Raw genomic sequence first — 16,141 nt, forward strand, 5'->3', positions numbered from 1 at the left:
GAACATTTCATGAAATAGAAAAAAAAAAAAAGTACAAAGAAAATTAGCATCTTTTTTGGGTAGGAGTTTCAAGGAAAAAATAGGGGTTTTGACTCATCTTGGGATTCCTTGGGCCATTGTTCTACATTGGTTGAGTTTGGGGAAGAAAGTCTATAAAGGTGGTACTGATGACTACTAATACTAACTGATCTGTTCTCACACATCACCCTTTCTGTACCTGCCTGTTATGAATGTTTTGTCCTTCTTTTACTATTACCTTGTTTGTTTGAATTTACACATTTTGGAATATTCTTTAGGTCTGGCACACTCTCATGAAGTTTTTATCTTTACTCTCATACTAACAAATTGCATGTGTTCACAGCAGGACGAGGGGCAGGAATCTCTGGAGGAAGAGTTGGATGAGTTGGTTTTGGATGATAAGGGGGACCAAGTGTCTTACCCCACCATGGTATGTCCTCCAGTCATCCCCAAGATTGTCCTTGAGGAAGGAGGTTCCTGTGTGCCAGCAGTTTGCCAATCTTGCTGATGTGATCAGGCAGAGACTCTGGTCTCAGCTATGTGGTGCCTGGGGACTTCTGCTTTTGTGATTATTACCTCCTAAGAGCCTGGGATGTGCAGATGGTGATCTGATTCTCCATTTTGTGCTGCTTTCCTTCTTCCAGACTTGCTCGATTGTCTTTTTTCAGGTTTTCTTATTTCCAACCCTATTAACATCTTTTTCTTTTTTTCCCCACAGCAGAAGATTTAGCACCACTATCTCTACTCCACCTGGGCTTATAATATATGTACTTTTATTTTTTGGTGGTGAAATGGACTGATGATTTTTCCCTCTCTTCGCTGGACTATTGTGCCAACTGCCAGGCTGCCTCCTGCCCTTGTAGCCCAAAGCAGCTGCCTTCATTCCATCAACTCAACTTCTTCCAGTGAAATTTAATTGTCTCACCCCACCCCCTCAATCCCTCCTGTTTCTCCCAAGAAACCTGACTCAGTTATTTGCATATCTTGAGAATGCTGCAGATTAGCTCTTTTTGCCAGCTCTCCCTGGAACTCTTGGCCTTGTATGTAGGGAGGGAGAGAGTGGGAATCTTCACTGGAAGCCATGGGAAGAATTGGAAGTTAACATTCTGTATATGTAATGTCCAGCATCCTGCTATACTGATGATTCTTAATCAAGATTATTTTTCCTGGTGGGCAAGGGACTTTTTAATTTTCTTTTGGAGAATGGGAAGCACGAGCTCTTCTCTTATTCCAGTGGCTATTTATGAAGCAAAGAAGGCTGGCAGCAGTGGTACATTCCACTTGGCAGGGGCCCTCGATTAAGTGAAGGCCTTCTAAAACTGGGATTGAGAGTCCTTCTCTCCTCACCTCCGAGGTAGGGGCCATCAAGGACCTACCGACTCCATCTCTTCTGTAAGCCTCATGCCAACCCTGGGCTGCTGCTGCCCCTTACTGAGGCTGTCCTTAACCTCCTCTCCCACCCTGTGATAAGTCTGCTGACTTGTCCTGGCCATTTGCAAGAAGCTGTATAAAGAGGAGAATGTCAAGGAAGACTTTCTGGTTGAGAAGGAGCAGAAAGATGTCTTATGAAAAGAAGAGGAACCTCTAGGAGGAGCTAGAAGGAATGTACATGAGGTGGTTAGTCTGAAACTGGCAGGAAGCTTCAAATCTGGCTTCCCCCAACCCCTACCCCATTTCTCCTATTCCTACCCTATAGGCCTGTCCTCCCCTGCCTCCTATCTGGATTGGTTGGCCAACTGTAGGACTTGATGTACATAATTCCTGTCCCCTTTACCCTTATAAGGTGAGGATTGCCCCTGGCTTTGCCTCTTCTTTGTGCCTTTGGCCTGGGGTACATCTCCTCCTTCCCTTTCATGTGCCTTTCTTTGCCTCTGCAGTCTCATTTCTCATGATTTTGCAAGTTCTATTTTGTTGCTTTCTTACCCACTATTAGCCCTCAATAGCAGAAAGAAGAGGAGAGGTGACCTAGAGAGCCTCAAGATTCTGGGGATTGGCGTAGCCTCTGATTTTAGCCACAGCAGGTTTTTGCTCAATAGCATGTAATTGGGATTTTGTAAAAATCTCATCTTGATGGATCTCAAAGCAAGATTGGTAGGGGTGAGTGGTGCGACTCTTACTCCTTAGTTGTCCAGGATATACCATAATCTCTGAAGGGATTATAGTGAAAACAAGGTTTCTCCCTAATTCTCCCTTCCCTGCAATATGCCCCTCTCACTTTTAGTGTATATTAGCAGGTTGGGCTAAAGAAATCAGCTGCTACGTGGGTTGATTTTTTTTTTTTTTTTAAACCCTTTTCCTTATTTGCTTTCTACTTTCCTTAATCTAAAAACTCTGTTCAATGCAACTGGAATTCTTATTCCCTCTCTTCCCCTTCCCTTATATATTGAGGCTATGGGGTAGGAGAAAAGTGCACAACCCACCAACCCCTTTCCCTATGCATTAAAATTCCTTATTTACCTTCCTTCCTCCTATTTCATCCCACTCTCATCCACCTTTTCTGAAAAAAAGGAACCTTTTGTTCTCTGTGACCCTCAGAGCACACTGCACAGGGGAATTTCCCCATCCAGACCTGGCTCCACTCTTGGTTTCTCTTGTCCTCCTCTGCTCTTCCTGGTGCTCTTTTTTCTCGGTGGGGTGTGGGTAATAGAATAGCCATGGGCTTTTGGGGACCTTTTAACTATATATTTTTTTCTCTTTCATTTATAAAAACACTAAACATTCAATTCCAGACAACCAAAAATCCCACCTTCCCACCGAAACTACTAAGGGGCAAATGTCTTCTGCTCCATACCTTTTTCTTTTTCTTTCTCTCTTGTTAATGCTTTTAAAAACAAATGAATTTTTTATATGAATAAAGTTTTTAAAGTGTGTATGTGGGAGGTCTGTGTCATTTCTTCACTTCGAGCTGCATTTCTTCCCTCCTTTCCATCTTGGCTATTTTCTTAAGTATCCGTGTTCTTTTTCTTTACAGAGCAACCAGAAGGAGGTTATACCAAGATGAATTTATTTTGAGCTTAGTTCCAACTCTTACCAAGAACATTCTTTTTAATTATATGTGAAGCAATTTTTTTTCCTTTAAAGATTCTTAAAAATTCAATGTGGCTGAAGTAGAGCATGGGGAGCATATTGTTGATTTAGGAAACTGAAGTATAAAGAGTTAATAGCTTCCTTGGTCACTGGGATTCTGGCGCATTATTTAACAAAACTAACATTGAATAAAGCCACCTGCAGTACATGGCCCTCTTGAACATATCATTTTGAGTAGATTAGAAGCTAGCAACCCCAACTACCATCCTAGTAAATACGAAAATATAGATTTAAAAGGCGCACGTATGTAGGTACTGATCACTGGCCCATTATTTTGCTTCTCAGGCTATATGTAGCAGACTGGGCTAGTTGTTTAACATAACATCCTACCCAAAATCAGGTGTCCTACCAAATAATGTTGTTTGGGTTAGCAGATACTTGTTGGATTCCCAGGGATTTTTATTTAACTGCATGCAGATGACAAGGATTAAGATCTATGGGAAGAGACTTTATTTTTCTGAAGACCTTATGTCCTGTCATATAACTTAAAAACATCAAGAGAATTTATGTAAAATGCTTTCTGTATGCCCAAATTTTTAGATTAAAATTATATAGCTGGCTCCTGAGATGGTCCTGTCTCATTTTGTTGGGTGTAAAAACTGTTGGGCTAGTGAGACCAGGAAATCTCAGCACTGTAGTGTATCTATTAAGTCTAGATGGTTGTCTGACAACTCTAATTTTGACTTGAAGGATAAAGCACAAAGCCAAAATGCTATTAGAATTTGCTTTCCAAAGAAGTTTTTTTTATCTATGTAGAAAAATCTGGCTACTGGTCAATAGCCGTATTTCCCTGATTCATTCTTTATTATTCACCAGCACTGAACTCAATACAAACCTTACTCTGGGATTGGTCCATTTGTTTTATCTCATTCAGTAAATACTATGCTAAACATTGTAGAGGTTAAATTCAGATTAGAGAATAAAACAGATGGGTCCTTTCTCATAGATTATAATCCATGAGAACCCTATATAGCTAAGACCTATTATCTATCTATCTATCTATTTATTTTTTAAAAGCCCTTATCTAAAATGGGTTGTTAATAGAATGATCTGAAAGTCCTATAAATTCTAAGTTTCTTGACAGTAATGCTTCTGAAGCCTCTTGGTATCTCTTAAACCAACTTTAGGAACCTTTGGATTTTGTCAAGATTTGCCAACGTATTTTCAGATCCTTTAAAGCCTAAGAATTGTTCTAGAAGTGGTTAACAATTATGGTTAACACTTTCTGGTTTTTTTTTTTTGTTTTTTTTTTTTCAAAGATGTTTGTGAGATAGCTACCTCTAATGAGTATTACTGTGGCATACTTTCTGACAGCTCAAAGCTGTGAACTCCCTTGGTCATGTGTTCTTTCTTGCTAAATTAAGGTGTTTTGCTGTGAGCTGTAAACATCTAACCTGGGAAGAACTTAAGACCAGTCTTTCTATCATTCTTTCTCATTTTGTAAAGGTTCTCGGTACTTTTCATAGAGTTACAGATAACTGGTCCTAGCTTTTATACCTGAGCAAGTACATAAGAATCACGAGGGCTATTTATGGAAAATGCAGATTCCAGGGGCTGGGTATAGCTCAGTGTTAAGAGTGTTTGCCTTAGTATGCACAAGGCCCTCTGTCTGATCCCCAGCAGCACATCAGATTCCCATGTTCCATTTCAGAAATTGATTCAATAGATGGGACTTGGGAATCTGAAATCTTGGTAAGACACCCAGGTTATTTGGATGTATGTGGTCAGTTAACTGTAACTTTTTTTTTTTTTTTTTGGTGATGTTTTATCAGGGATATTCTACCACTAAGCCACATCCTCAGCCCTTTATATTTTGAGATAGAGTCTTGCTAAGTTTCCCAGGCTGGCCTTGAACTTGTGATCTCCCTGCCTTAGCCTATTGTGCCTGAATTAACTATAATATATATATATTTTTAGTTGTAGATGGACACAAAATCTTTGTTTATTTATTTATTTTTATGTGGTGCTGAGGATTGAACCCAGTGCTTCACACGTGTAAAACAAGTCTACCACTGAGTCACAACCCCAACCCCTGAATTAACTATAATTTAAGACTCTGATCTAGTCACTGTAAAGCTTCAAAGTGGAGCCCAGAATGATTGGCTCCAATACCCTTGGCAGTAACATTTCATGGTGGATATAGATACTGCAGTGTGATGATAATGACATTGAGAGAATTCATAGAGGAAATAATGTCTATTTCAAAGGAATTGCTTGCATAGTATTTGGGGGTAATAGTGAAAGGCTACTCATGTTGCATCTGGATAGAAGAAATTCCTTATACATGCAAATCATGTCATGTAGGTAATGTCTAGGCTGCTGAGAGGGGAACCCAGCCCAGGATATGCTGCTCCCTAGAATACAGAATTTCCTTAAGTTACTGATGCATCACTTCTCACTATGAAGGTTACTTCAGCTGGGGAATAAGTGGTCTCATTGTCCAAAGACAGAGAGGCCAGGTCTGGAAATTTTAATTAGTCCAGAGAGAATCTACCTCGAGAAAGCACAAAAATTTAAGAAACAGGATATTGCTAGCAGAAAATTTTTTCCATTTAACTTGGACCCCCTGACTTTCTTGTTCTGTGTCACTTAAAGCACCAGTTCTTTAGCTGTTCCAGAAATTTTGGTCAGACATGGATAGAGAAAAGGCTAGAGGAAGTATGTAAGACAGCAATGAAAATAATAATTTTGAACTGCCTGCATCATTATAACCTACTTATGTTGTTCTTTTACATAGAATGAAATGATCAGGGCCAGCTGTCCATGAATGAATTGAGCCTCAAGATCATGATGCTTGTTGCTATAATTGTAAGAGTTATAAGTGATTTGCAAGCAATTAGGCCCCCCCCCCTTTTTTTTTTGGTGGTGCTAGGGATCAAACCCAGGGCCTTGTGCATGTGAGGCAAGCACTCTACCAACTGAGCTATATCCCTAGCTATATCCCTATCCCTCCCTTTTAAAAACCTGAGTAGATGTCTCCATGTTCATTGTGAAAAAGGACAAGCTCAAGGGCATAAAGGGATTTCTACCTTTTTGTCTTTCCCCAATATCTCTAAATGCTAGTGGACAAATAGTCTGAATGCCACAGACATTTGTGCCTGAGGAAAAGAACAAAAAATATGAAGTATCTGGTCTTGTCCCAGTTGCTTCTTATTCACTCTTTGTCTTAATTCCTTTTTTAGGCATGACATTGGTCTTTTTGCAACTCTTGTCAGAATGAGGGGGCGAAGAAGCCCAGCAAGGTGTTGCATCCTGTAATCCCAGCAATTTAGGAGCACGAGGCAGGAGGATCACAAGTTACAGGGCATCCTCAGCAATTCAGTGAGACCCTCTCAAAAAAGAAAGGGCTAGGGATTTAGCTCAGTGGTGGAGCACCCCTGAGTTAAACCCTCAGTATTCCCTCCGCCAAAAACCAAAACAACAAAAACAGGAACAGGACGAATGTGGTATGTGTATTTGGAACTAATTCAGGCTTTTGTTTTTGGTGCTATGGTGATTTCAATACCCTGAAAAGCCCTTTAGCAGAAGCAACTAAATGCTTGGTAAATAGATTTGTAAAAAATACCTTTAAACACATTGCTGAGTGGGCACAAAAGTAAGAAACCCAGTTTTCAGAACAAAGCCAAAGCTGGTATCCTAAGAAATAACTACTAAAACCAGTTTTTACTTAGAGTTGTTGCCAAACTCAACAAGCCTTCAGCTTCTACAGAATATGGGAAAGCAGGTTCCCACATAAAGCTGGACATCCTCCTCAATATAAAGGTTAGAAACAGACTCGATAGAATGTGATAGCAAAGATTATTTGTCTTAACTTTGTAGTGAGATAGAAGAAAAAAATACATGGAGTATCTTCCTTGACAATTCCTAACTATAATGTTCCTCTGTGGGTTTTTAGTTCAAAAAATTTAGGCTACCTTTGTGGTCCAGAAACTTCTAAGTGGAAAATTTAAAGTGGTAACAGTTGGCCAGCCTCCAGGTGATTTCCAGAAGCCAGTGCAACTCCTTTAAGGGCTCCAAAGCAATCTCCATAGATAGACTTATAAGGAAAACGAGCAACCTTGCTAAAAAATTCCAAAATACATAATGGAATAAGGCAATATGAATGAAAATGAGGACATAGAAGCTAATCCTTAAATAGTTCACATATTGGCACTGTCACAGACCATAACAAAATACCTTGATTAATGAGCTAAAACAGGTTTGGAAGATTTAAAAGTTCAGCAGATGATGGGGGTGGAGAGGATGAGATAAAAATGAAAATTGAAATAAAGATAGATGGATTAAACAGATGAGACAAATTGAAGGTGTATTAGTGAATTGGAAGTTTTCAAAAAATTGTCCAGAATGCACCCCAGATAAGGAGAAAGACAAGAAGAATAGAAAATATGAATTTGAGGAATGGATGATAGAGTGATAAGATCTAATGTACAATATTTGGAGCTTCAGGAGGAGATAACATTCAAAGCGATAATGGCTCATAAATTTTTCAGATTTGATGAAAGTCACCAAACCTCAAATTGGGGAAGGCCAGTGAATCTCAAGCAAGATAAAAAAGCAACTCATCTAGAGGCATCAAGGTAAGATGCAGAAAAGTTAGAGTTCAGGCAGCTGGAGAGAGTAATACAGGCTATCTGTAGAAAACAGCTGAGGTGGATAACTTCAACAACATTGTAAGTCAGAAAACACTGCAGTAGTGTCTCCATTCATGTTAAGAAAAAAAAAATTAGCAAAACTGCCTATTGCAGGGCTATTAAAAACATTTAAGACAATCACTTTCCACTCACAAAAGAGGAGGAAGGAAAATGATCTCCAATGGTGAATGAGTGCAAGAAGGTACACTGAACAAAGATAGGTAAATATTAGTAAAAGTAAGTCTTAACCTTAAAAACATAAGGTTATTGCTTGCATAAAAGCAGTGTGTAATTTGTTACATATTACTGGACAACAGTGATGTGCAAGTTGAAAGGGTGATGAGAACTCCCTTTTAGTTTCTTATATTCAGGAGGAAAGTAAAGAAACTGATCAAGACTTTTTTTTTGGTAGTCCTAGGGATTAAACCCACTGATCAAGACTTTTGTGAAACTAATGTACATATTAGTTATAATAACCACTAAAAAAACAGACATAGAGCATGTAACTTCTAAAGAAGTAGAGAGAGAAGAAGGCATAGGGAAGGTAGGGAGAATTGGAACTGGTGATTTATCGAGTAGAACAAGCTGAGCTCCCAGGGCTGTGGTCACAGGTGGTGGTGAAGTATCTACTTCTGAATCACTGTGCTGGGGTTAACTTGTAGCAAGTGAAGGAGATGCATCCAGAAAGGAACAGTGAAGAAAGAGCAAAAATAGACATAAACAGGCCCAAGACAGTTTCCATAAAGGAAAAGTTTATAATGTAAATAAAAGTTTGTTGGCTGCTGTGTGAGTTGGTCAGCCTGGCTTAAAGACAGAAGAGCAGGACAGAATACTTTTACACCTTGCTGACTCATAAATTACAATCATTGAGTGCAAAGTCTGAGTAACCTCCCTCATTCTAATAGGGCTTTATCCAAAGTAGGGCTAGCCAAAGCTGGAGATTGCCCTTTGATGTGATGGACCTATGCCTTATTTTAGAGACTGCTGGCTTTAGAAGGGGTCAGAGGTATCATTGGATTGTTCAAGCTCATCTCTGCATCATTAGTCATTTCCTCTACTCCAAGAAGAGCTTTCTCAGGAACATTAATTGAAATTTTGGTTTATTGCTGGTACATCACCATGCAATATATTTGCAATAGATATTTCTCTATGATTCACTTAAAGCATATTTACAATGCAAAGCATAGATTTTATATGTGATCAAGATATGCTACCTAATACCTTATTCAAAAGCCTAATGCTTTCATTCTTTCTTTTCTCTTTATTGGAGTTAGTGTCTCTGAAACCTAGGTCCAGATATTTTGAGATGATTCAGAATGTTAATGTATATAAAACTACTCAGTACTAAGCTCAGGGTATGGAACCAGACTGGCTGAATTCAAGTTCTTATTCTAGTACTTAAAACTTTGGCAGGTTTCTTAAGCTTTTAGTGCTTCTTATCATGGGACTAATTCCTACACATTGTAAAGATCAAATGAGATAATTAATGTAATTGTACTTAAAATAGTACCTGGCACATACTAAGTATATTATTTATTATTATTGTATTTATCAGGTACTTTTCTCTTTTGTATGTACATAATTTATTTTGTCTAACTACTTCAGGGATGATTTCCGGGCTACCAAAAATAACAAGCAACTAGTGTACATGTCCAACCCCTGGATTAGGGAAAGGAGCTTTAGTTATTTGATGGGTACTTTGACCTCTTTGGTCCAGGCCCTGTTCTAGATGCTGACCTTTCAGAGTGATCCTTGCAGAAATTAAAGTTAAGGAAGGCCTTAGAGACTGCTAGTGGCACCCCAGGGTGGAAGCGTCTGTTAAGTCTGGTGATCACATAGGCTTTTCTGAACAGGATGAGAAAAGACTTCCTCACAAGATAACAAGGATTTTCTGAATGTCGGAATTCTTTTTTTTTTTTTTTTTTTTTTTTTGTGAATGTCGGAATTTTTGGGAGATAAAAAACATAATCTTCATGGCAAAGCCCATGAGAGAGAAGAAAAGATTTAGAGGAATGAAAGAAGAAATATATTTATTTATATATATAAACATTTGTTAAGTACCTAGTTATATGATAGGCTCTATACTAGTAAGCAATGTTGTAGTGACCACAAAGCCTTATTCTCAAGGAGCTTGTAGTAAATTTCCCTGAGTGCAGAGGGTTTTTATTTTCTTTTTTTTTTTTTGGTATCAGGGATTTAACCCAGGGGTGCTTTACCACTGAGACACATCCCCAGCCCTTTTCATTTTTTGTTTTTGAAGTAGGGTCTTGCTAAAATGCTTAGGGCCTCACTAAGTTGCTAAGGCTGGCCCTGAACTTGCGATTCTCTTGCTTCAGCCTCCCAAGTTGCTGGGAGGACAGGTTTGCACCACCTGGTCTGGCAAAACTGACACTTTTGGGGGCGTGTATTGGAGATCAAACCCAGGGTCTTGCTCCCATGCTAGGTGAGCACTCTACCACTAAGCTCCATCCCCAGCCCCACTGAGGGCAGTATTTTAAGCAATGAAATCACTAAATCACTAACTAGAGAGTAGTATGCAGGGCAAAAGATTGAATGACCAGTTAGAGGAAGCTGCATGATCTTAGATGAGACACAATGGAGGTTTTGGCTAGACCATAGTGTAGAGAAAAGAGTTCACTAATTTCAAATTTATGCAGCAATAATGTAGTAGCCAATATTTAATGCTTACTGTTTGTAAGACATTACTTTGCATACTTTCAGTATACTGACATTTAATCTTCACATCAACTTGTATGGAGGGGAAATACATGACATATAATAGCAAATATTTTTTGGCTAGTCTTTGTGCTAATGTCTTCATGGGTATGATCCCTGCTTCATTCTTGCACAATTATCATTTTATTCTCATTTTACACATGAAGAAATGAAATCTTAAAGAAGTTAAGTAACTTGCCTTAGGTTACACTCAGTGGCAAAGGTCAGACTTTGAACTGATTTAATTCTAAATTCTTTGTTTTTAAATTACTAATATAGATGGTTTCAGATGCTGAACATAGGGTGAGGCATTATGGAGGATTAAAGATGAAACCTGGTGTCTGGCTGGTATCTGCCACTGATGAAACAAGTGGAAGGAGGGGTTAGGATGAGTTACAAGTAAAGAGTTTGAGGTGATAGAGGGACATTGAAGTGGACAAATGCAAAGAGCAATTACCTCTGTAGAGCTGAAGCACAGGAGAAGGCTGAATTCTGGATGTAGATTTGGCACAGACTATGCTTCAAACAATGGGAGTATTTGAGCTGCTGGGGCGCATTAGTGTGAGAAGAGCAGAAAGTTTAGCTTTGAACCCTGGTGGTATGTAAATATTTAAGAAGGGAAAGATGATCCTGAAAAACTAAGGAATTGACTGGTTTAAAACATTTCCTTCCTTCCTTCCTTCCTTCCTTCCTTCCTTCCTCTTCCTTCCTTCCTTCCTTCCTTCCTCCCTCCCTCCCTCCCTCTCTCTCTTTCTTTCCTTCCTTCCTTCCTTTTTCTTTTCTTTTTTTTCTTTAAAGGAAACTCTGTGGCTTTCCAGTGCAAAGAGATGCACTAGCAGCAAAACAGTATGGTTTGGTTTGATAGGTTTCATCTTTAGATATGTTCATTTTTCTTGCAATCTTGCTACAGTTTTTGGATCTTGCTCTGTCCCCTGGAACCCTAGAGGGAATGACTTAAAACTTTCATTTAGTTCTCCTTTCCTTTGGTATAAAACTAAGGTTCAGTCTTTCCCAAGGACCACTTCATCATTGGGCCAAATGGACAATAGCTCATTTTCTTCCTACTATTGGGCCTGTGCCTGACTGTCCTATCTAATCCTATTCTATTTCTCTCTTGCTTGTTCCTTGACCTTTGTATGTCTTTTCTAATTCTTCAACTAAGTCTCTAGTTGCTATCACTCCAGACCTGTACTACCTAGCAGCCTATCTAAAATTATGTCTCTGTTTATGTTTTCCTGTTGAATTTTGTCCAAGAGTGGTAAGCATAGCCAGTAGGTTCACCCTGTGGCTGATAGGATGCCACTTAATGTGAAGTCTATCCTCCATCTGTCCCTGCAGAACAGATTCCTAGCACACTCAAGATAAGCATCCTGGAGGACTGGCAAGACTGGCCTGGGAACCTACATCCCTTTTAATCTTTCCTCTCCTGTTTTTTATCCTTTTGCATACCCTGATTGCAACAGAACTATTGCCACACGAACCCAGACTTTCAGGGTTCAAAGGGAACAGTGCAGGTTGGAGGCTTGTCCTTACACCGCAGCTCTCCGCTGTATTGCAAGTACAACATCGAGCACAGAGAATAGTAGGTTCGCAACACAGCAGTCATGGTAGCCAACATGAATAGAAGAGATGCCCTCTGATGGCAGAGCTGGCCCCCAGCCAGGAGTCCACCTCCAGCAAGAGAGCATGCACCTACAGTTTGTACCCCAACCCTAACCTACCTTGTACATTTATTATTTTTTAAATTTTTCATTTAAATGCTGGGGATGTAGCTCAGTAATAGAGTGAATGCTTAGCATGTGTGAGGCCCAGCACTTCCAAAACAAAGTTGATTGCCACCACTGAAGCCAACACAAAAACCCAAACCTGACTTAAACAAAACAAAAAAAATTGGTTTATTTTACAAGAGCTTATATAACTTTTTTTCCCCCCCTGTACATCCATAGTAGGCAAGTGCTCTACCACTGAGTCTGATTTTGGTTTTTTTAAATCCAGTCATTTGAAGTCTACAACCTGCTTCTAGCTTGTTTTAGAGGGAAATTCCTAGGAAGAAACCTGGCTCAATTTGATTCTCATCATGTCTTCTTTTTACTTTTGAGAAGCCAGGCCCCCAAAGCTCATGCTGAACCTGATTAATGTCTGACTGTAGATGCTTGGTAACTCATATCTGACCCCACCTTTATTTCCTATAGAGCATCTTGAACTCTAACTCATTCTAGTAATGGTACCTCATTGCCAGTTGCTTTATAAGGCACATCCTTCACAGTGTCACATGAAATTGGTGTGTTTTTTTTTTTTTTTTGACAGTACTGGGGATTGAACCCAGGAATGCATACCAATGAGCTAAATCTCCATCCCTTTTTATTTTGAGATAGGATCTTGCTAAATTGCTGAGGCTGGCCTCGACCTTTCAATCTTCGTCCCTCAGGCTTCCAAGTCACTGGGATTAAAGGTGTGTGCCCCATGCCTTGCTGAAATGACTTTTAAAATAAAATCCTTACTCCTTTAGTTATTTCATTATTAAACTACTTCATACAGATCCTAGAGCTTAGGGTGCTTCCTGCTTTTAAGTACCAATTCCAGGGACAGAGGCTGTAAATTAATAAATTAATGAGTTAAGTATTATTATAGTGAACATTTTTCACATTTAGAAGAGAGGTGAACTCTGTTGGAGAGAGGCAAGCTTCCTTGAGGTGATATTTGATTAGTTTTAAAGGATAATCAGCATTCTGCCCATTCGAGAATATGCAAAACCATTAAAGTCAAATGGAATAATGTGCAAAAGAACAGAGGTATGAAGAGAATATGTTTAGTAGGTATCCAAATAGACAAGGGAACCTTCTCTTTGTAGACACATTTCATCTAATAAGTGATTAAAATAGAATATCACCATTTTGCAGTCATTAATAAACAGGTCTTGGCATCAAGTACCAATAGCTACTAACATGTGTCACAAGACACAACTTGTAAAGTAGGTAAAAGAAAAAAAAAATAGGACTGGGGGTGTGGCTCAGTGGTAGAGTGAATGCCCCAAGTTCTATCCCTAGAACCATTAGAGAGAAAAGCCTCTAGATTCAACTACTGTTTTATAGGAAAATCAAAGGATAGGGAAAATATTGAACTACACCAATGAATGTCATTAGCTAAATGGTGTGGGGGCATTGCAAAATAAATAACCAAGTCCCTTAATAAATTAATTATAAGAAAAAAATGGAGGGAGTCCTGTAGATTAAAAGACATTGATCTCAATGCATGGGTTTTACTTGGATCATGATATATAGATGACATTTTATAAGATAATTGGAGACAATTAATCTTTAAATCCCAGATATTTGATGTTACAAAGGGATGATTCTTTTTTTTAGATGTGATGGTGATATTGTAGATTATAATGACTTCTTGCAAATTTGAGCAATATGCTGAAATTTTAATAGATGAAATGTCATGATGAGAAAATTTGCTTCTAAGTAGTGTGGGAAAGAGTGGACAGGGACGTAAATGAAACATGGTTGGCTTTGAGTTGGTAATTGAAGCTGGGTTATGGGTATATGGAGGTTCATTATAGTGTTCTATTTGATTTTTATGTAGAGTTGAGAAGCTCTGTAATAAAAAGTTGTTTTTTTTTTAATGGTAAATTTGAGAACTAATAGTTCCACATGGCTGAGGCACAGGGGGACCTAGGGAGCAGCAAAAAGTAGGGTTGACAGGGGGCCAGTGGCAGCCTAGGTGATGCTTGGGTTATGAAGTTCTTTTACTGCCATAGGAAGGCAAATGGATTTCTGACCACCTGAGACCCAGAAATCTGTGTGGTGGGTCTTCTGGATTAGCCACAAGGATGGCATGAGAGGAGCTCAACAGAGGGGACACTGGGTCATATTTTTAACAAGAACAGGTTTGCTTCTAACTTTTATAAAATGTGACTTCTGGGTAATATTTCATTTAAAAACAGGATTCTGGAGAAATTAATTTTTTTTCTATAGCCATTGAGGGAATAGTTTAAAGGCAATAGTTTGAGTTATAGTGCAGAAGATTTTAGAATGGAAGTGCAGAACACAGGGAAATCAACCATGAGGCTATTGCAATACCTCAAATGAATGAGAAATTTAAGGGGAATTTAGCTGATGGAGATTTGGTCAGGGAGATAGATCTTTAGTGATAATTGTAGTAGTCATTTCCCAGACCACAATCCCTGAAAGGACAATAAAGAGGGTATGATAATATGCTCACTTTTCAGTAATAACAGATGGAACCACTCTGAGCACATACTGGGGTATGGGCTGGAACAGAGCTCCCTCTTCTATCCTGCTATTGGCAGAGCACCACAACTCGCCAACCCCTTGCTGCAGTTGCAGTGTCAGGAGCAGAATCTCCTTTCTAATCTTTTGGGCACCATGGGGTAGGGAATAACACCAGTTGTCTGGCTCACAGTAACCACTTCTATCAGTTGCTCCTGTTTCAATTATAGTAGTATCCCATCCACACACCACATACCACACACCACACACATGTATTTAACAGTACTCTACCTTCTAACAGCAGCTTAAACTCCAGACTGTAAGACCCCCAGAGTTAACCATTTTCCCTTTTCTCTACAACCTTGGAGTTTTCCAACTAGAAAAATCCACTGACTTTCCTTCTATTAATTTCTCCCCGAGCTAATATCTGTCTGATCCCTGTGCCTTTAAAGCACACGGACATACACTAATGCACAAAGTTGCCTCTATCTAATGAAAATAAACTATTAACGTTTCAGACTTACTGGTGAAAATCTTCTAGGTGCATCTTCATGAGTCTCTACCCCACTGGCTTCCTCTCTGCTGGTTTTGTGTGTAGTTTTTACTTTTCCTTTTTCCCTTCCAACATGATGGCTTGAATGAGGCCTCCTTAGTTCTGACCTTTTGCTTGTTAATACAGTTCTTTTTTTTTTTAATTTTTATTTTTTAGTTGTTGATGGACCTTTATTTTTATTTATTTGTATGTGGTGCTGAGAATCGAACCCAGTGCCTCACACATGCTAAGCAAGCGTTCTATCACTAAGCAACAACCCCAGCCCGTTAATACAGTTCTCAAGCCCTCTTGGATTATACAACTCCTTGAAATCTAATGATAGATATGGACCTTCTCCAGAAAAATTCCCACACACGATGTTTTGCTTACAATTTGAGCGATTTTCAAGGCTGTGCCTTATGCATCAGATGGACTTGGCTACGGAGGGTTCCTTGATAAAATTGCAGTATTCTTGGTCCTACTCCAGACCTATTAAATCAGAATTTCTGGTGTTAGAATCAGCAGTTTAAATAATCTCCCTGGTAATTCTCAAGTCCACTAAAATTTGAGAGATTCTGCTCTGAAGACTTAGTTTGTCTTTATGGTCTATCTCATCTTCCCATCCAAGTTACTTAACTCTGGCAACAGGGGTTCAAATTCTGGAATCCAAGCCTCATCCCAAGAGAACAATTACTTTCCTCTAGGGCTAAAAAGTGAACCCCTTTCTTGGAGATGCTCTAAATAGGACAATGGCTCTGGGTTTCTTTCATTTCCAAGAGCAGTTCTGAATTCGGGGAGCCGAATCTCATGTCCCAGAAAAACCACACTTCATTCCTTCCTTCTAGCCATTTTCATCAGTTCTTTCTGTGCTCATCTGCCTTCATCCATCCTGGAACCTCCCAAGCAAGATGCTTTGTGCTTCT

The 16,141-nt window shown here is 39.2% G+C and overlaps 1 protein-coding gene across 22 annotated transcripts in view; it reads left to right on the top strand.

The window, feature by feature from the left end:
* Ctnnd1 (catenin delta 1) overlaps positions 1–12,591 on the top strand; it is a 60,625-nt gene extending 48,034 nt beyond the window's left edge. For 13 of the 22 annotated variants that reach the window (XM_048788876.1, XM_048788869.1, XM_048788873.1 and 10 more), the window contains 2 exons: positions 362–448; positions 737–2,890. In XM_048788876.1, coding sequence (XP_048644833.1) covers positions 362–448; positions 737–748 — 99 coding nt within the window. In that variant the 3' untranslated portion in view covers positions 749–2,890. Of the gene's footprint in view, positions 1–361; positions 449–736; positions 2,891–7,595 lie in introns of those variants that run through there. The other 9 variants (XM_048788882.1, XM_048788878.1, XM_015477973.2 and 6 more) reach the window with 4 other exon arrangements.
* Positions 12,592–16,141: the final 3,550 nt, after the last annotated feature.

Source organism: Marmota marmota, unplaced genomic scaffold (assembly GCF_001458135.2).
Source record: "Marmota marmota marmota unplaced genomic scaffold, marMar, whole genome shotgun sequence".
Lineage (NCBI taxonomy): Eukaryota > Metazoa > Chordata > Mammalia > Rodentia > Sciuridae > Marmota > Marmota marmota.